Source organism: Dermochelys coriacea, chromosome 3, assembly GCF_009764565.3.
Source record: "Dermochelys coriacea isolate rDerCor1 chromosome 3, rDerCor1.pri.v4, whole genome shotgun sequence".
NCBI lineage: Eukaryota > Metazoa > Chordata > Testudines > Dermochelyidae > Dermochelys > Dermochelys coriacea.
Window position 1 is genome coordinate 132,477,246 of NC_050070.1, and position 24,472 is coordinate 132,501,717.

The 24,472-nt window shown below is 41.3% G+C and overlaps 2 protein-coding genes across 4 annotated transcripts in view; both read left to right on the forward strand.

Moving 5' to 3' along the window:
• Window positions 1-9,709, forward strand: part of NUP133 (nucleoporin 133) — a 62,868-nt gene extending 53,159 nt beyond the window's left edge. For 2 of the 3 annotated variants that reach the window (XM_038394434.2, XM_038394437.2), the window contains 3 exons: window positions 4,142-4,206; window positions 8,370-8,458; window positions 9,455-9,709. In XM_038394434.2, coding sequence (XP_038250362.1) covers window positions 4,142-4,206; window positions 8,370-8,458; window positions 9,455-9,591 — 291 coding nt within the window. In that variant the 3' untranslated portion in view covers window positions 9,592-9,709. Of the gene's footprint in view, window positions 1-4,141; window positions 4,207-4,806; window positions 4,899-8,369; window positions 8,459-9,454 lie in introns of those variants that run through there. The other variant, XM_038394435.2, reaches the window with a different exon arrangement.
• A 6,119-nt stretch (window positions 9,710-15,828) lies between these two features.
• Window positions 15,829-20,710, forward strand: ACTA1 (actin alpha 1, skeletal muscle). Its single transcript, XM_038395402.2, has 7 exons — window positions 15,829-15,970; window positions 17,591-17,731; window positions 18,214-18,538; window positions 18,863-19,024; window positions 19,541-19,732; window positions 19,849-20,030; window positions 20,301-20,710. Exons 2-7 carry the CDS (start codon window positions 17,603-17,605, stop codon window positions 20,442-20,444), a joined length of 1,134 nt encoding a protein of 377 aa, XP_038251330.1. The 5' UTR covers window positions 15,829-15,970; window positions 17,591-17,602; the 3' UTR covers window positions 20,445-20,710.
• Window positions 20,711-24,472: the final 3,762 nt, after the last annotated feature.

Consider the following 24,472-nt stretch of genomic DNA (forward strand, 5'->3'; position numbering starts at 1 on the left):
TAATTATATTATATAATATTATTATATTATATTTTAAGTTCTCTGAGCTGGTGTTATTACTGTAACTTAAGGATTACATACTGGCCCTTGGTGCCCCCCAAAGGAAGTGACCTTTTTTTAGTTTTTCAATCTTTGGAGATATGTCAAATGTGGTGTAGGTCAAAGTAACTGTGGTTTAGATCATAAGTGAAATAACACTTATCCTTGTAAACCGCAACAGGGTAGGCCATCTGTTATATTGAGAACCTTGCCAGTCTAGAATTTGTCACCAAACAAGAAGGGGGGTCCATCAGTTTTAGGAAAACAGTACTCGTCCACTATTATCAGTTTATCTGTGTGTCAATAAATAATCTAAAATTAATCTGCTATGCTTCCTCAAATTGATAAGACTTCTTTGGCCTACATCTGTGGTTTTTATCATTATGATGGTACTCTTTAGGGCATAAGGCTTGCTGTCTTAAGCTTGCATCTTTGAGAGGTCACCATTTCTCGTTGCACACTCTCATTCCCTGTTCGCTGACAATTTCTTCTGGCAACGCCAAAAATCAGCTCTCCAGGACCATCACTCCTGAGCAGCATTCTTCAGCCAAAAATAAAAGCCATGTCATTTCAGAGCAGTGTTATTTCTAAATTATCTAGGAAAGGTTGCTACAGAAAAGGTTCCATCTTGAATCCACTGTACGATAGTGATTTGTGCTACAACAAGGCCATTGTGTTACTCAACAATAACTTTATTGGTCATGTAGTTATTTAATTTAGATTATTTAGACCTTAAATTATGGTCTTTTCCTTGTTAAAGTTCCTTTTTGTAATACCTGTTAAGTAATTCTTATTTGTGCTTTATGTATGAAAAGTTTTATGTAGAAAATATTTGCCTGTATTTTGTGCTTTTATTACACATTATTGTATGTAATGGAGGAGGAGAAAAATTTTAATGTTTGGGACAGTGTATTGTATCGATAGACCCAGAATTAGTTTTCTTCCACTTTAAACAGAAAAATGTTGCTTAACACAATAACCCTGATTTGACTGCTATATAAGAACTAAGTGTAAATAATAACATTACTTTGGGAGAGAATAGCAGTAAATGGGGTTACTGGACTTAGTTGCTTCTCTTCTTTCATTTGTCATTGCCTTTTTCCAGGTTCCCACCATCCTTTGTGAAAGTAGTCATATAGTGTCATTTTAAGAAAATAAGATTTAAAAGTTTCTCATTTAAATTAGAGGAAACTTAGATGTCTGAGTAAGAATATACACTATGAATGGGAAAGCATAAATTAAACTAAAATTTCTGAAAAAAGAAAAGGAGTACTTGTGGCACCTTAGAGACTAACAAATTTATTAGAGCATAAGCTTTCGTGAGCTACAGCTCACTTCATCGGATGCTGTAGCTCATGAAAGCTTATGCTCTAATAAATTTGTTAGTCTCTAAGGTGCCACAAGTACTCCTTTTCTTTTTGCGAATACAGACTAACACGGCTGCTACTATGAAACCTAAAATTTCTGAGTGGACAAGGTCAGCCTAATTTAGGATTTCATCTTTATCACCCATGGACAAGCATGATTGACCAGAGAAACTGCAGAATTTTGAAGCTAGACATGGGTTGCCTAGTTTCTCTGCTTAGCTATCCCAGTCACACTCTAACTGGCAAAAAGCTGATAGCACAAGGACTTTGCTCACACTCTTGCTTCCAGAAGAGTCGGGGGGGTTAAATAGCTGTGATTGGGGGAGGGGGAGTTAAATAGCTGAGATGCCCAAGAAGGCTAATGGGAAGACAAATGGCCTTTTGTGATGACAGCATCATTATGTGAGCAGAAAGGTTTTATGCCAAGCCTCTTAATATTTGTGTTAGAGGTCTGTCTGCACTAGGGTAAAGGTGTATTTTAAAGACATGTTAGTTAACACATTAAAAAACCCTAATGTAGATAGGGTAAACTGTATTTTAACATGTGATAGATATCTGGTCATGCTGAACATCTAGCTAGCATGTATGACAACTTGCCCTGGGCACACTGGGGTTTTAAAACATAGTAGCTAACATGGACTTTAAAATATAGAGAGAGACAGGTAAGGGGTTAGAGAAATTCATAGCCTCGGCTGCAGATGGAGAGAAACAGCCTTTAATGGTTGAAGTCTGAGCCAGGTCAGCCCATGTTGACTTAAAATAGGAGTTGCACTCAGACAATGATTCTCCCCTCCTTCACAGACTTACTTTTCCTTAATAGCCAAAGCCTTTATGGCTGCCAGAGTGCCAATGGGTAACCCCTTTGTGAGAGACATTTTCTTAAACTTTTTAGCTTTGCAGGTCAAAGCTAAAGTCATTTCCAACTCTGTCTTCTCAGATGTCTTTAAACATCAAGGGGCATTTTTAAAAGGCATTATTTTAGAGCAGTGCTTTTCAAACTTTTTAGGCTGCATACCCCTTTCCAAATAATGTAGTCTAACATGTACCCCCATCTGAGACAGGTAGAGGCGATGCATTGGTGGGGGGGATGTGCCCCCTCCAATTTCTGCCTTCCATTTAGCAACAGCTTCTAGAGGTTTTCAAACTGTGGGATGTGGAGTAACATTCGGGGGAGGGGTGGTGACGCCAGGCGGCTTGGGCCAGCCCCGTGCAGCAGGGCTCAGAGGAGGGAGTGCTACCTCCATCCCTTGATTCACCTCAGCAGGCCACCCAGCCTGGGTTGGGGAGAGGCATAACCAAAAATTATAACTTGCAGGGCGAGGGGGTTCAGCTCAAAAAGTTTGAAAACGGCAGGTAATGCTCTTTTCAATAGCTCAAACATGGGGCTGATATTTTCAGAAGGTTTTTATTTTATTTTTATTTCTAATTTCTATCAGATGCTTTAAGGTCTTATTAGCTATTACTACTTCCTCAGTTAGGTTTAAATAGGTGAAACCATCGTTAACTATCTGACATATGAGCACCGAGGTCCTTCATCTTTTTCAATTTGTGGTTTCCTGAAACAGTTTTTTCCCACAAATGGGTGGCAGTTGAAAAACATGGCAGCCTTACCATAATGCTGTAATTGATTTTTCTATATTTATTAAGACCTACCTCTGCTAGTCACTGTTGGTTTATCTCTTAGGCCCTACGCATGTTCACATCACACTCTTCAATTGCTTGGGCTGTGCTGGTTGGCTTCTTAACTAGAGGACCTGTTTGTATTTGCTTTTATTTTGCACCATTTTTGCTGACTTTCCCACAAGATTTGTTCTTTGTAATGTGTGCCAAGCGTACAAAAAAAAAGTAGAACAAGTAATTGTGCCCTAAATGTTGCATTGAATGTAGAGTAAGTTTCAATCTTTTCTCTCCTGTTGATTCTTTTCTGTTTTAGAACACAAGATTATTTACCCTTTGCAAGCCTCTCAGATTTGGTACTAACAATTGTCCTGCTAGTAGGGCAGAAGTGCAAAATTACTCAGGGTCAAATGATCATATATTGGCCAGTTAGATAGTTTGACAATGCAAGAGTATAACACAGCTGCGTAGAAACATGTATACATATTACAGTGCTTACTTTCTCTTATACTACATTGCACTTATGCAGGACCGTTTTATCTGAAGATTTGAAAGAACTAAGTCTCAAAATTCCTGTGAAATAGATGAGTAAAGTGAGGCACAGGGAGGTTATTGCTAATCTACAGTAAGCAGAGCTGAATAGAATTCAGAGGCTATGTGAAGCTTGCAGCCCCTGCAGTTGTGACTCAAAAGAACCAAATGACTGAATGAAATTTGGACAAATAGTAAGTTTTTGTGTCAGAACCATGTGAAAATACTGCATTTTTCACTGTTTCCACCCCAAGTCATAACTGGGCTTCATTTCAGGTACTTGTCTCAAATGTTGAAGTGGTAACAAAACTAGGCAGTTTTGCTTTTTTTGAGGGTTTTGAGAGATGTTCTGCTGCTTTGACAACTAGACCGTATTGCGCCTCTGCAATGAAGTGGACAAACAGGTTCCTATGTACTAGTTACCAGTATCAATTATTCTTTTGTAAACAAGAGTAATGAAAGCATCCAAGTCAACTCTCAGATCTGGATGTGATGTGGTGGTTAGGAAAAACCCTTTATTTATCTTTTAAAAAAAACACAGCAGTTAATATTAATTTTCCTCTTTTTTTTTTTTTTTTTAATTGAAGGAGGAGGAAGTGGATGTAAATGATCTTAAGCTTAAAATTCTCTGTAAAGCTCTCCAAAGAGACAGGTAGGTCATAACTGAACATACATGAAGGGTACAATTTTCTCTATTCATAGCATTGATTTTTCTAATTGTAAATTTTTGTACTATTCTCCAGCTTCTAATATCAGATTGAATGTTCAGATGGTATGTATGTATGTTTAATATAGATTCTGAAAATTCTGTCCAGGACAATGTGTCTTTTTAGAGGGAGAGGAGCGGTATCACTTACAAAGCTACTTCTGTAATAGTTTATCCATTAAATCCTCTAGCTATTCTACAAATACTTCAAACATTTAGGGAATTAAAATGAAACTACGTGGTTTCTTGAATTTTCTTTTGCCCTTTAATGGGGGGGAGAGATGACTGGCTATGAAACTGGATTTTCTTCTTTGAGGCTAACAGCATATTTCCAATTGTGGAATAAGCAGATCCCAAGCTTGGGATCTTCTAGAGCAGTGTTTCTCAACAACCGGTCACAGTTTAGGAAGGCAGCAAGCTGGTCCTTGGTATAAAAAAGGTAGAGAAACACTGTTCTAGAGCATTGTCCATTGACACTACTGCTGGAGACTTTCATGTCACTTACTTATGCTGGGCCCAGAACTACTTTGACAAATTATTCTCCAGAGCCAGCAGTCCTGGATGTTCAGTACTGGACTTAGTTGACTTGGACAGCTACAAGGACCTTGGTTCTGCTTATGTTGGACACAAACACTTTGGTAAGCTGTTCCTCACTTTGTAGTCAACAAAACAGTATCGTTGGTACTGGAAGAGACCAGGGACCTAGATATTATTTTAGTTAGCTATAGAGCCACTTTGACTGGCAGATCTCCAAAGTCAGTGCTGGACACACCTTACTAGACTTAATCAACTGGATCTGAAGAGTTTCCCTTATCACCAGTGTTTGAGGCAACTCTCCTGCTCTTCATACACTCTAGATCAGTGGTTCTCAACCAGGGGTACTCCTTCCTACCCATGGGGATACACAGAGGTCTTCTAGTGGTCTTCAACTCATCTACATATTTGCCTAGTTTTCCCACAAGCTACATAAAAAGCACTAGTGCAGTCAGTACCAATTGAATTTTCATACAATGACTTGTTTAGACTGCTCTATATACTATACACTGAAATGTAAGTACAAGATTTATATTCTGATTGATTTATTTTATAATTATATGGTAAAAATGGGAAAGTAAGCAATTTTTCAGTAACAGCATGCTGTGACACTTTTTTGTATTTTGCTGTCTGGTTTTTGTAAGCGAGGTGAAACTTGGGGTAGACAAGACAAATCTGCCTCCTGAAAGGGGCACAGTAGTCTGGAAAAGTTGAGAGCCACTGCTCTAGATAATGCCCATGACATGTAGGGACCCTTTCCTCAAAAAAAAAAAAAAAAAAAAAAAGGGGGGGGGGGGGAGGATAGAGAATAAGATGGAGAATATCTTATTGCCCTTGTATAAATCCATGGTACGCCCACATCTTGAATACTGCATACAGATGTGATCCCCTCTTCTCAAAAAAGATATATTGGCATTAGAAAAGGTTCAGAAAAGGGTAACTAAAATGATTAGGGGTTTGGAATGGGTCCCATATTAGGAGAGATTAAAGAGGCTAGGACTTTTCATCTTGGAAAAGAGAGGATTAAGGGGGGATATGATAGAGGTAAATAAAATCATGAGTGGTATGGAGAAAGTGAATAAGGAAAAGTTATTTACTTGTTCCCGTAATATAAGAACTAAGAGCCACCAAATGAAATTAATGGGCAGCAGGTTTAAAACAAATAAAAGGAAGTTCTTCTTCACTCAGCTCACAGTCAACCTGTAGAACTCCTTGCCTTGCCTGAAGGTTAGGACTATAACAGGGTTTAAAAGAGAACTGGATAAATTCATGAAGGCTAAGTCCATTAACGGCTATTAGCCAGGATCGGTAAGGAATGGTGTCCCTAGCCTCTGTTTGTCAGAGGGTGGAGATGGATGGCAAGAGAGAGATCACTTGATCATTACCTGTTAGGTTCACTCCCTCTGGGGCACCTGGCATTGGCCACTGTCAGTACACAGGATACTGGGCTGGCTGGACCTTTGGTTTGACCCAGTATGGCCATTCTTATGTTCTAGTTTTCAAATGCTAGTCAGTCAGTCATTTTTTTTTTTAACTATAGTCATGCCCCACCCTCACTCCAAAGGGACAGAAGGGGAAAAAAATAACCAATGAGAGAAGAATATATTCCATGCCCACTGCAACTTTGGCAGTCAAAAGGCGCTAAAGAGCAGTTGGAGCCACTCTCGCTTAAATGGGAGGTTCCAAAGGATAGGGATTTCCAGAAAACTCCAAGCTTACATGGCCAGGGAGCATTTATCCTACAAGTGGGAATATGCAGGCAACATAGTTAGTTAGTTACTGATTAGTAACCTTCCCCACTCCTTATTAAATTGGGGGTAGATACTGTTTTAAAAGCCTTCACAATTACAGCCTAACAAGTTTTTAGGCCTTGTCCATTCTGGGCCAAGAACAGAGTTTAGAAATGGTATTTAAACTCTGCTAGAACAAATTTTAAATATGACTCTGGCTAGCCAAACCTAATCAATGTGGATGGGGTCAATCTGTATTCAAACCAGTTTGGGTGGAATAGTGTTTAGATAGTTTACATATGATTTCCATATTTTTTTTTTCCCAGTTCACTGAGGTTCTGTAGCCAAGGAGGCTAATCCCTGTTCCAAAAGAGGTAGTGGCCATTCTCTAGCATCTGCAAAATGCTACATTAGGCATTCCACAACACCTGCTTTTAGGGGTGGAGATTGTTACATACCCTAACTTGATTACTACACACGGTGACTGGATTCTTTGGTACAACACCAAGACTCACTAAGCATGTTTAGCAACATCCTAATATAGTGCTGGACTTAGTTTCTCCCATTCTCTTCACCACTCCAATGCCTGTAGAAGGAGTGGAGGTAGGGGAAAAGGAGTGTAACAGGAAACTCTTTTTTTTTTTTTTTTTTTCTCCTCAATAAAACTATGGGTGAAATCCTGACTCTGTTGAAGTCAATGAGAGTTTTGCCACTGACCTCATTGGAACAACGGTTTCTCCCAAGATGCTACCTTTTGTTGTTGTTAATGTACCTATTTGGAGACCAAACCACCCATTTCCCAGTGACCACACAAGGTAATTATGTCCGTTTTAGGAATGAAATAATGGATATATCAACACTGCAATTAAAAAGCCCACAGCTGGTCCATGCCAGCTGACTCAGGCTCACAGCCAAAGTGCTGTTTAATTGCAGTGTAGATGTTCAGGCTCTAGGACCCTGTGAGGTGGGAGAGTCCCAGAACTTAGGCTGCAGCCCGAGCCCAACATCTACATCACAATTAAACAGCCCCTTATCTGGAGCCAGCTGGCACCGGCCAGCTGTGGGTATCTAATTGCAGTGTAGCCATACCCAGCATAATTCCAGGCTGCATGGCATTTGACATTGGGGACAAGAAACCTCAGCAACTGAAAAATCCAGTGCCAACAGCAAGGGAAGTTATTTTAAATCAGGTTTTTTCCCCTTTCTGCCAGGCATTTTAGAATGGTTTGAATTAGGGCTTCAACAGCAGCCTGACCTTTCCTTTGAATGACTCAGCATATCTGATCACATATTAAGGCTTGCAAAGCTCTGAAACTGTGGATATTTTGTGCTGAGTTAGGGCCTTGCAATTTTAAACCTTTCACACAACATTTTGTTCTTCCTTTGCTTCTCCTGTTTAAAAAAGTATGTTTGCAAGTTGCCTTTGCTTCTGTGCTCTGAAGAATGTCTTTTTACATAAAACTTGTCAGAATGGTGATTGTGGAATAATTAAAATAATTGTTTAAACTAGCTTACTTAAACCCGTGTGTGTAATTGATTGTGAGTTCTCTAACTGAAGCTAATAATTTTTTTCTGCTGTTACAATTTAGTCAGTGGGGAGGCATTCCTATTATCTGCCTTATTAGTTTGTCTTGTAATGCCACAATTTTAATAAAAATTTTCCTCTAAAATATTAAAAAGATAATCAGTTCAGGATGCAAACAACACTAGCTTTCAACTGTAGAAATGCACACAGAATACAGGTATACTTCAAGAAAATTTTTGTTTTAGTATCAGGTTTTTAATTATGCTGTTTTCATATTTGATCAACTTTACAACTTATAATTTATACTTTCTGAGCTGCAGTTGGTCCAGTTCAGAAGGTAAAGATGATCCAATTGAAGCATCTAAAGACAGTATATTTGTGAAAATATTACAAAAGCTATTGAAAGAAGGTAAGTTTTGTTATATGTAAAGAATACTTTTTCAGATTACTATGTCAACCTTGTTTTAAAACATATTTAACAAAATAAACAGCTTTTATCTATTAAAAAGTAGAACAAGTAAGATGTAAAAGCAGCAAAAACAGTTGAATCAGTAATTCATCAGATAAAAATGTGACCATGTGGCACCCTATTCTATCTTTTTATATTGTTAGGGAGGCAACAAAACATGTAATTTCTCTCTCTGAGCTTCCAGATTACATCTGTTTTGAAGGAAGATGGTGGTTATTTTTTTAGTAACATTATTATACAACGGAACTCAGCCTCCAGTGTGAAAATTCTCTGAGACAGGAGGAATTTTAAGACACCAGGACCGTAATTCAGAATGGCTTAATTGCTTTAACTCAAACTTTTAAAAAACTAACAAAAAGCCTTGAGTTCAGACCATTTAAGCAACATCACAACTCAAAAGGAATTTTTGGGGGGAAATTTTATAAGCAACCAAAAGAGATTAGATTAGTAACTCAACCTTAACTATAATGTTCACAATTTTAAAAAGCTATCTTGTCAAATAAGAAAAGCTTGAAAGTTATAAATCTGAAGAAATGCACTTCCATAAGATTTAAAAATGCAACATAAAACTATCTGATTCTTGACCCTTTTTTAAGGGCTGCAGTATCCAGTCATTTGGACTAAGTCCATTTTAATTTATTAAAAGTATGATTTGTTAAACAGGGACTTTGTGGAGTTTACATAACTGTTAAAATATAGAATATGAAAATGATCAAATTGAGGAGGGGAATATAATAATCTTTAAACAATGAACTCAGTTTTACAGAACACTTTATAGAGTTGTTTCACTGCATGACACAGTAGATGGAATAGAATTAGAACAGTCTTTACAACTGCAAACAAATGAATCAGGAATTGAAATACAGGTACAGATATTTCCATTGGCATCCTTTCTAAGTATCTTATTTCTATAATGCAAGTTTATTTGTGTTGTAGGAGTTCAGCTCACTGAATATTTACCGGAGGTGAAGGACTTGCTGCAAGCAGATGAACTTGGCAACTTGAGATCGAATCCTTATTTTGAATTTGTGCTAAAGGCAAACTATGAACACTATGTTCAAGGACAAGTGTGATGACTTAACATTTTTGAAAGTAGAAATTTCTAAAGAACTGAGTTAAAGCAGTATATACTACTTTACATTCTGTACGTACTTCATTAAACCTTTGTAATAAAGTTTATACAGTAATGTGTTTGGCTTTTGAAATGAACAGTCTTTACAATATAGCTAAGTCTCAGTTTTTCTCTGGGATACTTACTTTCTCTCCCGATGGCTGAAAATGTATGGTTGATTTTCATTTTCTGTGCATCTTTGGTTTCACGTTTGTTCTATACTTTTGTCTAGTGTGCAGGAAGTCTCAACACTGGCAGCACATACGCCGGGGTGAAATCCTGGCCCCATTGAAAACCATGGGAGTTTTGCCATTGACTTCACTGGGGCCAGGATTTCACCCCAGGGGTATATATTGGGAAAAAATGCAATAAATGTTAAATGATGGCTGAATATATAGATTTTTGGAGTAAGAAATTAAAGCCACGCTTGTGTAAAGCACTCTGCTTAGAAATTAGGCTTTTGGTGTAAAACTTTGCATTGATACAGCACCTTCCATCTGAAGAGATCCATGCAAAATATGGATAGGTAAGTAGTCCCCCTTTACAGAAAAGGAAACTGGCACAGAAAGTATAAGTGACTTGCACAAGGTGACTCTTTGTCAGTGGCAGACAGGAATAGAACCCAGATCTCCTGACTCAAAAATCCCCTGGCCTAGCAAATACATCAGTCTTTCAACGTGTACGTAAATGCAATTTTTCACATAAATTTTCAACAAATCCAGAGCAATTTTTTAGATTAAGGTTACAAATACAAAAGTTATCTATAGATTTTTACATTTTTAAAACTGAGATTGAAGTTTTCACCATACAGTAATTGACAATAAATGCCTAGAACCTAAGCTCACAAGAAACCTAGAAAGCAGTTACCAAAGTGAGAGTCCAGGAAGACCTTCCTTACTCGAAGACTCATTCTTTACTAGTAGATGCCAACTTACCCCAGTTCACTTATCTCTGACACGATGATAAAAAAAAGTCCATGTAACTCTTAAAACATTGTAATGGTTCTCATACTGAAATAACAGGTTTAATTTAAAATCATATAAAAATTGCTTTAATCTGACAAATCGTAGGAGGAGCTTTTCTTTTACAAATAGTTTTATGTCCAGAGATTGAATGCAGAGCAATTTGCGTACCCTTATGCTCTACTTGCCCTGGGTAGGTGCCTGCTAAAACAACTTGATCCAACAGCTGAGAAGGTCATAAGTTAAATCAGTTGAAGAGAATCCAATTTCTAGTTTAAAAAGCACAGCTATCGCACCATTGCTTCCCCCCTCCCTGTGCTAATACAGTGCTCGGCTGAAAGGCTGAACATGTTTGGAAGAATAGACTTAGCTAGAGATGTTCTAACTAATATGGAAGAGATACTCATTAGCAACCTTGTAAAAAGTCAACACAATTAAACTTCACCTGTTTCTACAGTATTACATGGCTGTGAGAGCAGCAGGTAGAATTTACAGCTTTGACTTTACAAAAGGGAATAATTCAAAGTATTGGAAATTTACTTACTCATGTAAAACACAATTTTAAATGGAAACAGGATCTCAAATTATTTAAAAACTAAACTAAACATTTAGGAGATGGGAAATGGTATATCAAAGGACTGGCACTCTTTGTAGGGGTATCTTATTCCTGGGCTTTAGCTTTGTTAAAATTAGCTTGAAGTGTCTAGTAATGTGGACATTTCTGGTCAAGCCTTGAACGTACTGATGGGATTTCTCAGCCCCCGCCCTTCCAACTCATCTCCATACAATCTAACCACCTGTACGCAGTCATAATCCACAGAATATGCCAAGGGAGACATCTCAATAGCTGTTACCCTTAATCAAGAAGATAGACTGGCTAAAGTTTATGTATAACTATAGATTGCTGTTAGCCCGTGATCTACTCCAAAGAAAGGGTTATTTAAACATGCTGTTTTGCAGAAAGTCAATATTTATAGGTTGTAAGCTCCTGCAGGCAGGCAGATTGTCCTGCGCAGCATGGAGTATACATCTTCAACAAATGAACTCTGTAATTTTCACAACTAAGGCTCTTTGGTCTAGTGCTGGTGTAAAAGATACTTTGCATTGATATAGTACCTTTCATCTGAGGATCTCTAAAGCACTAGGCTGTAGGCAGTAGATTCAAAACAAAATTTATTTTAATAACTTCCATACTCAAACTAAAGTTCAATATTTGGATATTAGGAATGTTCAATGTGTTCACCATGTCAGTATAAAATTTGAAAGGCCAAGATTATTGGGTTATTGTCCCTTTGCATCTGCTTGTTCATTCTATGCAGTCATAACTCCCTGATTACTCTTGGAGATCTGCTTCCATTAGGGCAAATGGGGTCCAAAGTGTATATTACAAGAGTTTCAGAGTTAAGATTTGGTATTTGCTCCTATTTTCAAGTTTTTCTGATAATCTGTTCATTAAAACAAAACTTTATGGTGAACACTTCTCTTATAGAATAGACTTCTCTTAAATAGTGGCACAGAGAAGATGTCTTCATTTAGCACTGCATATGAATGTCACGGGTATCCTATTTTGCTTCATAATAGATCTAAAAAAATTGCAATGAAGGGAAACGGTTACAAGTATAGACTACTACCTGTTCCTGCAAGAAAGTTTTCAGTTAGCCATGTGGTTAAATTAAATAGGGGAGAAAATGTTCTCAAATGTTTGGGGGAGGGAGGGTTACATACGTTTTATAATTAAAGAATGTATTAAGCATTTCTTTCCTTGTATAGGATACAAATCATTTTAATGTCCAACCCTCACTTGTAAAAATCACAAGTTTAAGAGTAATGGGAAAGGGTGTGAAGTTGAGATTTGTATCAAGATAAGCAGAAGAAATTGGACATTCCACTATGGAGATCAGTTTTATTCTTGCCCTGCTCTTATTGCTGAAATTTTAACTGACTTGTCGCTGTGGTGGCCGAGCACTGAAAAAATAAATAAATCTTGGTTTAGCCCCTTGTGCCTATCCTATGTTTTAATCTCAGAGAACGTATACAGGGGAAGTGGCTTTTATGTGGAAAAGTAATATTGCCACCAGGCATTTGTCTATATTGAATTGCTATTTATCATACTTAGCTATAGTATCACTTTGAGATACTATGAAATTTGTTGTAGCAACACCAAAATGGTATATGTCCAATAATTTTTTTTCAAAACTTACAATGAAAGGTCACTGACAATGCTTTCATTGTTAATATTTTAAGCAGGGTTTGTGCCACCACATATGGATGACTGGACTACAAATACATCTCTCATGGAATAACTAACCTGTACTTTAGTCTGCTTCTGAGCATCTTTTTTAATATCTGATTGTGATTCCTTAAAATCCTCAGGAAAGGTAGTTTCTTTTTATGGTGAATTTATGTAGGTTCAGTTTTAGACAATTTGGGAAGAAGGAAGAAGAGAAAAAATTGCAGAAAAAAATCATTATTCCCCTAGCCTGCTTAACAATAGCATGGCAGGCAATGGAAAGCAGCAGCAAAAAGACATAGGGTGCAGCCAGAGGTGAAGGGAAGAGCTGCCAGACTAGGAGTTGCAGAGATTAAATGTTCGAGAAGAAAAGTCACCTGTCTCCTGATAAACCTTGCTGCTGTCTTGCAGCTGGGGAAATCCAACTGCAGAAATTGCCTTCTCCTTCATGGTGGTTCCTGGTAGCACAGAGACTTCTTTCTAGCATTTCTTTCTCTACCCCACATTTTAGTTGTCTTTTTTCAGAAAGATTTTCCTTTGGTTACTCATACCCTAATTTCTCCATAGTCAGTTGCTACAAACCAGACCTGCTTTCTTCATCTCCTACCTGATTCTTCCTTCTAATTGTGACAAATTTCTAAAGAAAGTCTTTCACCTATGCCAAATAGAATCTCTGCTTATTCAGAGCCTTGCTAGATGAATAGTTCATTCCCCTTTATTTAATTATGGAGTAGTTTCATCCAGTCAGAGGCAGCTTATCAGTAAGACTAATATACCTTTTTAAAACCCTTATGGATGAGCTATTCTGAGTCACACCAAGTCTGTATTCTAAGCCAATCAGAACTCAGCAGGTCAATAATGGATACAGTTCATAACTGCAATTGGAGTGCACCAGGATCCAACAGCTAGTGGTTAAATCTACATCAGCCTTCTGGTATTAGAAATAGTCACTGATATAAATTTTCCCAGGACCGATATCTCTCGAAGGATTTCTTTAACAGACATCCACCACAACCCTATGCATTTTTTCATATGCAGCTTTAAATCAGATTCAATAAAATCCGTGTGCTTTAAAGAGCTCACTAATATGAAACTGATTTTTAAATGTAAGGTCAGATCCCATATAGGGCAAATGAAACCATGAGGGGGGAATTCTGCATAAGTAAACCATAATCTACTGTTTCCTTTTCAGTTTTAGATTTTCTTCTGTGCTAACTCCCCTTCTTACCTACACAACCTATTATTTTTCTAAATGTGTTTTCCCCCTTTTATGTCTATTCTTTGTTGGGATGAATACAATTCCTATTTATGGAGGAAGAACTGACCCTTCCCTGATTTGGCAAAGAATTATACAAGAATTGAATGGGTACTTAATGATGATCTGTGATTCCTACCTTTAAAATTTAATTAAAAGCATTTTTTTCAGGATGCCTGAAAGTTACAAACCTCTCCTCCTCAAAAAGAAAAGGAGGACTTGTGGCACCTGAGAGACTAACAAATTTATTTGAGCATAAGCTTTCCTGAGCTACAGCCCACTTCATTGGATGCATGTAGCTCACGAAAGCCTATGCTCAAATAAATGTGTTAGTCTCTAAAGTGCCACAAGTCCTCCTTTTCTTTTGGCGGATACAGACTAACATGGTTGCTAATTGAAACCTCTCCTCCTCAATAAGTCTTGTGGTGGATGCAGGGAGGCCTTTGTTAATTACATATCTAGGCTATCTTGCTGGTTGCTGAAACTATAAGTAGGAAATGTAGGAGCAGTTTCCTTTTCCTAATTTTACAGAGAAATAGCCTATAAAAGGATATTTTATGGTGGGCTACAAACCAGAACACTTCTATCTTTATCTTCCATAGGGAAACCCCCTGTTGAGCATATGGATTCCTTCCAGCATGTGTGTACATTGTGTACTTTAGAAAAGTAGATGTTGGTTACCATTGCTCTAAGTGAGGCTGCTTCTCTCTTCCACTAACTTTTGGCACCAATTTTGTCCTTCCTGTCCCACTAAACTATCCATTTATTTCAATTCTCTCCCTAGGCAGCTGCTGTGCTTCCTATCCTAGCAGAAGTGCGACAACTACCAACTTTACTTCCAGCCTTCCCCGACCCAAAATGACCATTAAACCTCTACATGACCATATGTAGATTGAAATCCCCGGAGAATTTTTTTTTAAAATCTATCTGAATATATCAGCGGTATAAATAGCATAAACAACAGCAGACCCACTGTGCAGGGGAGCTGTCCAACCTATGCTGGCCACGAGCCAGAAGGTGGATATCATCCTCTCCATATAAAACTGGTTTTGCACAGCATTTATTATTAAAACAAGCCGCTGCTGTGCAAGATTTAATTTTTCTACCCAAAAATAAATAAATAAAAAGCCGCAGTGATTAAAACAACGAAACGCGTCCCCTTGCCGCGGTCCTTTCCCCTGGGGTGGAGGGCGCCACTTAGCAGGCAGCGTGCCCCGAGCTGCGTGTGCGTCTGACACAAACTGGCCGCCTCAAGAGAGCGCACACGGGTCCGCGCGGCTCGCCGGGCGATAGGCGGCCGGGGACGGAGGTGGGGAGCGGGAAGTGAATTGCCCCAAGGGCAGGGCCTTGCTTGGGGGCCCCTAGGGCCGAGCGGCGCCGGAGAGCTCCCGGCGGCCCGCTCTCAGAGCCCCTTGCCCGCGGCCAGCCCAGGCCGATCCCCCCCCGCAGCGCAGCGCAGCGCAGCGCAGCTCTCCGCCCCTCTTCCTGCGGCTGAGCCGGGCTCGCCTGCCCCGGGCCGGGGGCTCCCTGCGCCGCCTTCTCCTTTCTGGGTAGCGCGGGGTCGGGATTATTTCGGACACGAGCCCTCCCTGGCCCGGGGAGGGCCCGGCAGACGCTCCTTATACGGCCCGGCCTCTGGTCCCTGGGCCCGGGCCAGGAGCTCCTTCTTTGGGCAGCCCCGCGGCCGCGCGGGGGGCTCCGGCCGGGCCGGCCGGGCTCGCTCGCTGCCCAACGCCCAAATATGGAGACGGCCGGGGAGACATTCCTGCGGCCGGCGGGGGAGGGGGAGGCGGCGGCGGCGGCTCTATAAAGACCTGCCGGGGGCCGGGCAGCCCACCGAGCTGCAGAGCTGCGAGGAGCCTGAACCCGAGCGGAGAGCCAGGAGCCAGCCGAGGTGAGCCGGGGGCTGAGCCCGAGCCCGAGCCCGCAGAGCCCAGGGAGCGCGCCGCGCCGCGCCGCGCCGCCAAACGCCCAGCCGGGGCCCGAGACGAAACAGTGTCCGGGGAGCCGCCGCAGCGCCCACCCCCAGGGGCGGGAGCCTCCCCGCGCTGCAGAGAGCGGGCGGGCCGGGCTGCTGCCCTCGCGCTGCTGCGGGGGGGAATCGCGTCTACACGCGGCGGCACGGCTCGGATCCTTCGCCAGGCAGCGAGGAAACGAGCGCTTCTGGCCTGGCCTGCGGCCGCCCTGCGGGGCAACTTCCCTGGCCCTGGGTGGAGGGAGAGGGTGCCGGCGGGCGCGCTTCACCGACCTCTCTCGTACCCCGTTACTGATCGTAATGAACAGGGACGTCGTTAAGTGGCTCCTGCTGAGCCAGTCTTAAATTTACAAAAAGAGGAGGAGGACTTGGGGCACCTTAGAGACTAACACATTTATTAGAGCATCAGCTTTCGTGAGCTACAGCTCCCTTCATCGGATGCATTTGGTGGAAAAAAAACCTTTTTTTTCACTTCATCCGATGAAGTGAGCTGTAGCTCACGAAAGCTGATGCTCTAATAAATGTGTTAGTCTCTAAGGTGCCACAAGTCCTCCTTTTCTTCTTGCGAATACAGACTAACGCGGCTGCTACTCTGAAACCTTCTCTTTGATTGTAGCCCGGAGCAGGGGAGGGGAGTCAGATTTTAAGGAAAAGCACGACACCCTAGATTTTTACTATTTGGATTTTAACTATTTGTACCGTCCAAGATGGCACTTGAACTCGGATTACTTTATTTTTACAGCGCAGTTTCTTAATTCCCTCCAATTGAAAGCAGCACGTGTATTGCTTCAACCTTTTAAAATCCTTTAATAACGATGCGAAAAGTAACTCTTGAAAGTTAACTCTTCCTGTCTCCAGTTTTTGCCACACTGTTGAATCGAAGTGCCGGGCCTTTATTTTAAAACTGTGGCTTACTATTGTTATCCTGATAAAGGTTTATAATTTCTCCTAAATACTCTTGGCAGCTATGATCTACTTTAACTTGTGTTCCAGATTGATGAGATTTTTAAATCAATTGAAGATGATTATAGGATCACAATTTTTACCCTCCCCCCACCACCAAATATAATCACTGTTTGTATCTTAAGTGTATATATTAAAACTACCAAATTACATGGTGACACTCTCTAAACTTGATAAAATGAGGATCAAGGAATAAAGAATGCAGTTGATTGAGGATGTAGTGGATTAATTCTGTTAGCTCTTTGAGCTAATTTACAATTTCCTATAACCCATACTGAGTAGAATAAAGATTTAAAATAGAGGGGAAGGCTGGGTCTACTTTGAGTTTAAAATGTGATTTTAATTAACCACTTTAACGTAGCATAGAAGTTTTTTGTTTTAAATCAAACCCTTTTAGATGCCCATTTGGCCTTGCAGCCCCATTCTGAAGCCATGCCCCACTTTACCCCTCACCTTCTGTGGGTGGGGAGAGCCCAGCTCCTCTGGGACAGTGGATCATGAGTGGTGAGACTGCGGCTGTGTTGCATTGTCTCTCGTCAGATTTTACGGTGGTTTGATTTTCTTGCCATTCCCCAGAAAGCCGACACCATGTGTGATGAGGATGAGACCACCGCGCTTGTATGCGACAACGGTTCTGGCCTGGTGAAGGCTGGCTTCGCCGGGGATGATGCTCCCAGGGCTGTGTTCCCCTCCATCGTGGGCCGCCCTCGCCATCAGGTACGATGCCCTGTCTTCTAGCCCTTCCAGGACTGCAGCTTCACAGAGGTGAAGCTTAAAAACCAACCCCTGCTTTCTGGGGAAAGTCCCTAATCACTTGGTAGAGGCTGACTCCCCCTCCATAATGGGACTGAGTAATTTATATGCTGGCTGTGCTACAACTGTCTGCTGTCACACCAGCTGTGACCCAATCACCATTCCTCCCATCACGAAACTAGTGTGTGTGTGTGTGTGTATATATACACACAATATGCGCCATCAGTGCTCCACAAATGTGCTCTGTGCTCCATGCAGACACACCTGTAGTGCAACAGCTGCTCTTACAATGGGCTGGATTTGCCCTAGCTGTGCCCTGTGACTTGGGAGCCTTCTCCTCTTCTGTCCTGAGCTGGCGGTCACTCCCCAGGGTGGATAGCATGTGACTTTCTCCCTCCTTCCCAGAGAGATGTTAAGCTCCCCAACCCCCTTTTGTTCCTCTCTAGGGTGTCATGGTGGGTATGGGTCAGAAAGACTCCTACGTGGGGGATGAAGCTCAGAGCAAGAGAGGTATCCTGACCCTTAAGTACCCCATTGAACACGGCATCATCACCAACTGGGATGACATGGAGAAGATCTGGCACCACACTTTCTACAATGAGCTGCGTGTAGCCCCCGAGGAACACCCCACCCTGCTCACTGAGGCTCCCCTCAACCCCAAGGCCAACCGTGAAAAGATGACCCAGATCATGTTTGAGACCTTCAACGTGCCCGCCATGTATGTGGCCATCCAGGCTGTTCTGTCACTGTACGCCTCTGGCCGTACCACCGGTGAGTGAGGGTAATGGGCCTCCAACAGCACCCACCCTCACCTGGGGGGCATCCACCCACCAGCATAGGTGCCACCCACTCTCAACTAGTGAGGGCACTGACCCACTGGCATAGACTCTCTGAGACATGAACCCCCCCCTGCCCTCAGCAGGCCCCCCATTCTGCTTTAGATTGATGTTGCTGCTTATAAAAACAAACTTTGCCTGCCCCTTTTCCATGAGGTCCTGCAGGGATTGCTCCTTCCCTTGTGACCACTTCCCCAGCCTTGCCTTGTGTTGGCCTAGCGAGGTGCTCGGTCTCACTCGCTCTCCCATCCCCTCGCAGGTATTGTACTGGACTCTGGTGATGGTGTCACACACAACGTGCCCATCTATGAGGGGTATGCTCTGCCACATGCCATCATGCGCTTGGACCTGGCTGGTCGGGACCTCACCGACTACCTGATGAAGATCCTGACAGAGCGTGGCTACTCTTTCGTCACCACTGGTAAGTGGAGCCGGCCCGCCTACCACCACCTCTGATCGGCAGCACACAGCGGTCACACTCGAGGTTGACTTATCCCCATGGAAATTAAATGGCCAAATCCTGCAAACCTGCACTCCTTTGTGTGAGTAGGGATGCCGGGTCACCACTCAGAGCAATGGGCACTTGTACTTAACTACTTGCCTGTTAATTGGCACAGGTTTGTACTTAATAGACACAACCTGAGCTGGGGATACCTGATGTGTATTTGCTCAATGTGGTCCTGTTTGATAGATTTAATGTTAAACACAGGGATCTGTATCTGACATTAATGTTGAAAATCCAGGATCATGATTTGACTCCCTCCCCCCCAGTCATATTGTTGACCGACTCTGCACAGTCTCCCCCAGAGCCAGAAAACATGCAGGCACGTTCTTTTGGAGCCCTTGCCTGTTCCCCTTGACCTCTGGCTGTGATGTTTTTGCTCCTCTCTCTCTCTCCTGTTCCAGCCTTCTAACATCTTGTTTTTCCCTGTGACAGCTGAGCGTGAGATTGTGCGCGACATCAAGGAGAAGCTGTGCTATGTGGCTCTGGACTTCGAGAATGAGATGGCAACTGCAGCTTCTTCCTCCTCCCTGGAAAAGAGCTATGAATTGCCTGATGGGCAGGTCATCACTATTGGCAATGAACGTTTCCGTTGCCCAGAGACCCTCTTCCAGCCATCCTTCATTGGTATATAATCCTCTCTCTCCAAAGAAGTCCTTCCCTTCAGTGTTACTGATCCTTCTGCTTCACTGGTGAATTAAGTGCACTTACGTCTGTATTCCTTTATCTCCTTATGTCACCAGGTATGGAATCTGCAGGTATTCATGAGACAACTTACAACAGCATCATGAAGTGCGATATTGACATCAGGAAGGACCTGTATGCTAACAATGTCATGTCTGGTGGTACCACCATGTACCCTGGTATTGCTGACCGCATGCAGAAGGAGATCACAGCTCTTGCTCCAAGCACAATGAAGATCAAGGTACATTTGACTATATGAATTATTGACTCATATATTTAGATAAGACTTATTTTCAGACAAGTACAGTGGAATAATATATAATACTTAACACTGCTGATCTTCAAAGCACTTTACAAACAATCAGTTCGAATGGGTGCATGTAACTCTACCTCTTTGGCAAATGCTATTCCACCTCCCTTAACATGTTAAGTTAGGTGTAGTAATTCATAAAATGTTTTCTGTGCCCATATATGGTTTGCTTACTGATCAGAGCTCTGCTTACTCTTGTAGATCATTGCACCACCTGAGCGTAAGTACTCTGTCTGGATTGGTGGCTCTATTCTGGCTTCCCTGTCTACCTTCCAGCAGATGTGGATCACAAAACAGGAATATGATGAAGCTGGCCCATCCATTGTCCACCGTAAATGCTTCTAAGCATGTTTACATGATCACTATGTTAACCACTCTCAGGATGACACTGTTGTAAGTTGTAGGTTGTTGAATACCTGCAACAGCCATGTAACTTTCTATTTTGTAACAATTTCTGTTACTGTTGCTGCAAACTCCACGTGACACAGAGTGTATGTAAAGTGTACATAAATTAATTTATTATCTCGTTTTGTTTATTTTTAAAACCATGTCCTGTGGAAGGAAACCAAAAACTTCAAGAAGTATTAAATCAGTCATTCTGTCACGCCCCATTGGAATTGGTTATGTCATGATTTATTTCTGTTTCTGTAGTTGAAATCTCTATATGCATTTATCCTGTTCTTTATAACTGGTTATAATTTAGGGAGAAAAAAATGTTACGACACTTTAAATTGACATAATGATGCAGGGTTATTGTACACAGTAGCAATGCTACATTAAACAAACACACTGGGTTATAGAAGGCCAGAGTGCTTCACAATTAGTTTTCAAAGTATATTTAAAAGGTTTTGGTGTTCTTTTTTCAATTTAAATATAAACCTGAAACTGCTTTCTTGGTTCTGAGAAATATTTAAAACATCTATAATTTTTAGGATTTATATTTCAATTGCTTTACACATGATCTTCCTATTCTGTGCTATCATACAGGTACTGCCCTATCCTCAAGTTCAGGTTCACACTTTCTATGTAAATCTCTTTTTCAACCGATTACGGCCTGGCTCTAAAAAAACATGGTCATAGCTGTAATGTGCCAATCTCAGCCTAGACACCTTTTTTCTATTTTTATAACTTTTTTAAAAGGCTGTTGGGTTATAGGAGTTGCTTAAGCTCAACAAAAACAAAACTCCTTTTGAATGAGATGCAGTCTTACACTAGCCCAACGCCAAAGATATTTTACTGGACAAATGATCCTATGCAACACATGTATTTCAAATGCCTCATTGGAACAGAATGTAAATAGTAAGTTGTTGTGGTTTTTTTTTTTGTTTGTTTTTTTTTGGGGTGTTTTTTATAACCCATTTGTAACTGACAGGAGAGGGTTTTTCTTTAGAACTACTAGTAAATCACTGGGCTAAACTATATATAACTTAGTTGAGCCCTTCACTCTTTATTTGGCCATTCTGTGACTGCCCTGAAACACTGCATAAAGTAAATGCCCAGTGGCAGACAGGGAGTAGGGCTTAAACATAGATCATTCCACTCTATTCTACACAGGCAAATATCAACTACACCCCCCTCTTGGGAAATAGGGGCAGTGCCCAGATGAACCTTGGGAGCTTCCTCACAAGTTAGGCAAGGGACTTTGGTGCCTGAAGGAGATCCCTCTTACTGTTGTGGTTCATGTTCAATGGCTTCAGACTCTGAGTCAATCTCATTTGGCTGCCAGTAAATAGTAAAGACTGAATCATAAGATCCAAACCCAACTACGGATACAATTAGAAGGCCCAGGGATAAGCCAGCGCTAACTGTTCAAGCTCCCTTTCATTAGCCCCAGCATTTCTTCCCTGAGAGGAAGCCAGAGCTTTTAGCTCTCGATTAGGGGATGGGACTCAGCTGCCCTTATTAATTAAGCTTCAGCAAAAATCCAAATTCTTTCCCCTCTGCTCAGGAACTTCTGACCACTCACTCTTCAGGTGCTCCACTCTCATGGACCCAGCAGTATCAGGGGACTGGAAATGTAACTGGGAGTGGCCAAGTCTTTCCGTCCACTCCTAATAGCCCAGACCCCCATTTGTCCTTCTAGTGGGAAAATGGAGATGGGGAGTGTGGTGGTTGTGAGGATGCACCTGAGGGGCCTTGAAGGAGCTATGGATCCTCCTTAATGCAGAATTGGCTGGAAAATGGTAAGTGACAAAACAGCCAGTTTTGGCAGAGTATCACCCTAATGGAGGTAAAATAGGAAGCCAGTAACCCTGTCCCGTGTGTTCCTCCCTCATGCCCTGGAATGATTGAAATGGGTTCCTTTAAGCATCGTGGCATGATTCTGTTAGACAGAAATTCATCTCTAAGAGCCTTATTTGATATGGATTTCTTGGTCATGATCCCATTGAAATAATTGTTTGCACAGTAAAGTCAAAAAGATCACAAAGATCCCCAAATATTGCATTTGTTTTAGATAAGAGTTTTTAGAAACATGAGGTATGTGCACGTGTGTAAATGATTGTTAGAATAAAAGATTATCACAAAGGGATTCACACTGGTATAGGACTCAATCCTACAAGCTTTACTCGTGTGGCTGAGTGTTTTCAGGTCTAGACCATTTCGCGTCTTCAAAGTATGTACATTTATTTGTAAGGAAAGACTGGGTGGATTTAATGTCCGCTTGAAAAAAGGTTTTAAACTGGTTACCATTGTTATCAATGGCTACAAATGTTTTGAAATCTACATACTTCAGCATAAGGTATGTAATATGAAATGCACATGATCTTTAAGCCTGTAGAATATTTTGCTTTTTTAATGATGTCTGTAAAGTGTAAATAACGTTAAGGCATAAGAAAGGTTTGATCTGTTAGCCAAAAGTTTGGGAAGGGTTCACATTTCCGTTTAGCTCTTTGGGCAACTTTTCTACAACTGCCCTAACCTCATATACTATAAACAGCTAGCTAGGTAAAATGTCACCATTAGACTTGGTTGGTAACCCACTTCTCAGGGGGTTACATTTCGGTTGCTTTAGTTTGCCTCCTTTTTAAAAGTAACAACTTCAACCCTCCCAAAACAAAAACAAAAAAAAGCTTTTATACATCTATTTTGCTAAAAGCTGGTAACCATTCTGATAACTCCAAACACAATGAAATACATAGGACACCGTCCTGTCAGACCCCTGCAGAGCTATCCTCCTGAACTGTAAGGCCTTAGAGGATACGACCCTTTTTCTTTTTTAAAAGGTTTTCTGGTACCCTTTAAATTCTGTATTAAAAACTGGCATAAGTGTCCACATATTGCAGTGATGAGCCTTGGATAAATGCCTAGACAAGTAAGAATTTTGCTGGCATTTGCAAAGATATTCACCCTAATGCAGGGTTTAAGCGGGGCATAGGAGCTTACCTGGGAACTATGTGCTGATGTGAATTTCACTCTTAGTTCAAGCTTTTGTTAGCAGGTCTAAAATTTTCAAAACTGCTGGGGAAAAAAGGTCAATCTAGAAGAGCAGTTGCTCTTCATGACGGGACAAATGCTGCTGTCAGATCTATGCATGCAGACTAAACTTTCCAAAGGGGGGACCTAAAGTTAGGCTTTTGACTCCATATTCAGGCGTCTGATTAAATGGCCTGATTTTCAGAGGTGCTGAGCACCCTCCATTCTGACTGAAGTCAATGGGAGCTAGGCGCTCAGCACTGCTAAAATTCAGGCCACTTATTCAGGTGCCCAAATATGGAGTCAAGAGCCTAACTTTAGGCACATATGTGTGAATGTTACTAATTTCATTGGGATTTGTTACAGGTTTCAGAGTAGCAGCCGTGTTAGTCTGTATTCGCAAAAAGAAAAGGAGTACTTGTGGCACCTTAGAGACTAACAAATTTATTAGAGCATAAGCTTTCGTGAGCTACAGCATCCGATGCATCCGATGCATCCGATGAAGTGAGCTGTAGCTCACGAAAGCTTATGCTCTAATAAATTTGTTAGTCTCTAAGGTGCCACAAGTACTCCTTTTCTTGTTGGGATTTGTGTGTGCTTATCTGCAGGCAGAATTTGACTCGATGGCTTTATTATCCCTGTCAGTGAATTACATATGCTCCATGTCATGGAGAAAGCCTAATAATTCTCTTGACATCTCAGTCCTTACTGTCCCTAACGGCAAAATTCAGCGTATTACTCATATACATAGTAATTGCCCTGAAGATGCCATGTTCTTACAACCAGATTCTCCCATTCTATAGCTAAGTGCCATTGTCCTAGTTCTATTCCTACTGAAGTCAATGAGAAGAATTGGGATCTCTGATTTAAATGTTAAATGAGTGCTTATGGGCTCCATCCTGACCGATCCAACTGATTTAGATGGAAGCAGGATTGGTCTCTAAGCTACCACATTCTCT

Excerpts from the sequence above, each read along its gene's own strand:
- ACTA1 (XM_038395402.2), top strand. The coding sequence starts at position 17,603 with ATGTGTGATGAGGATGAGACCACCGCGCTTGTATGCGACAACGGTTCT. Across the intron at positions 19,733-19,848 it reads CTTCCAGCCATCCTTCATTG|GTATGGAATCTGCAGGTATT; the intron begins GTATATAATCCT and ends TTATGTCACCAG. Across the intron at positions 20,031-20,300 it reads CAAGCACAATGAAGATCAAG|ATCATTGCACCACCTGAGCG; the intron begins GTACATTTGACT and ends TTACTCTTGTAG.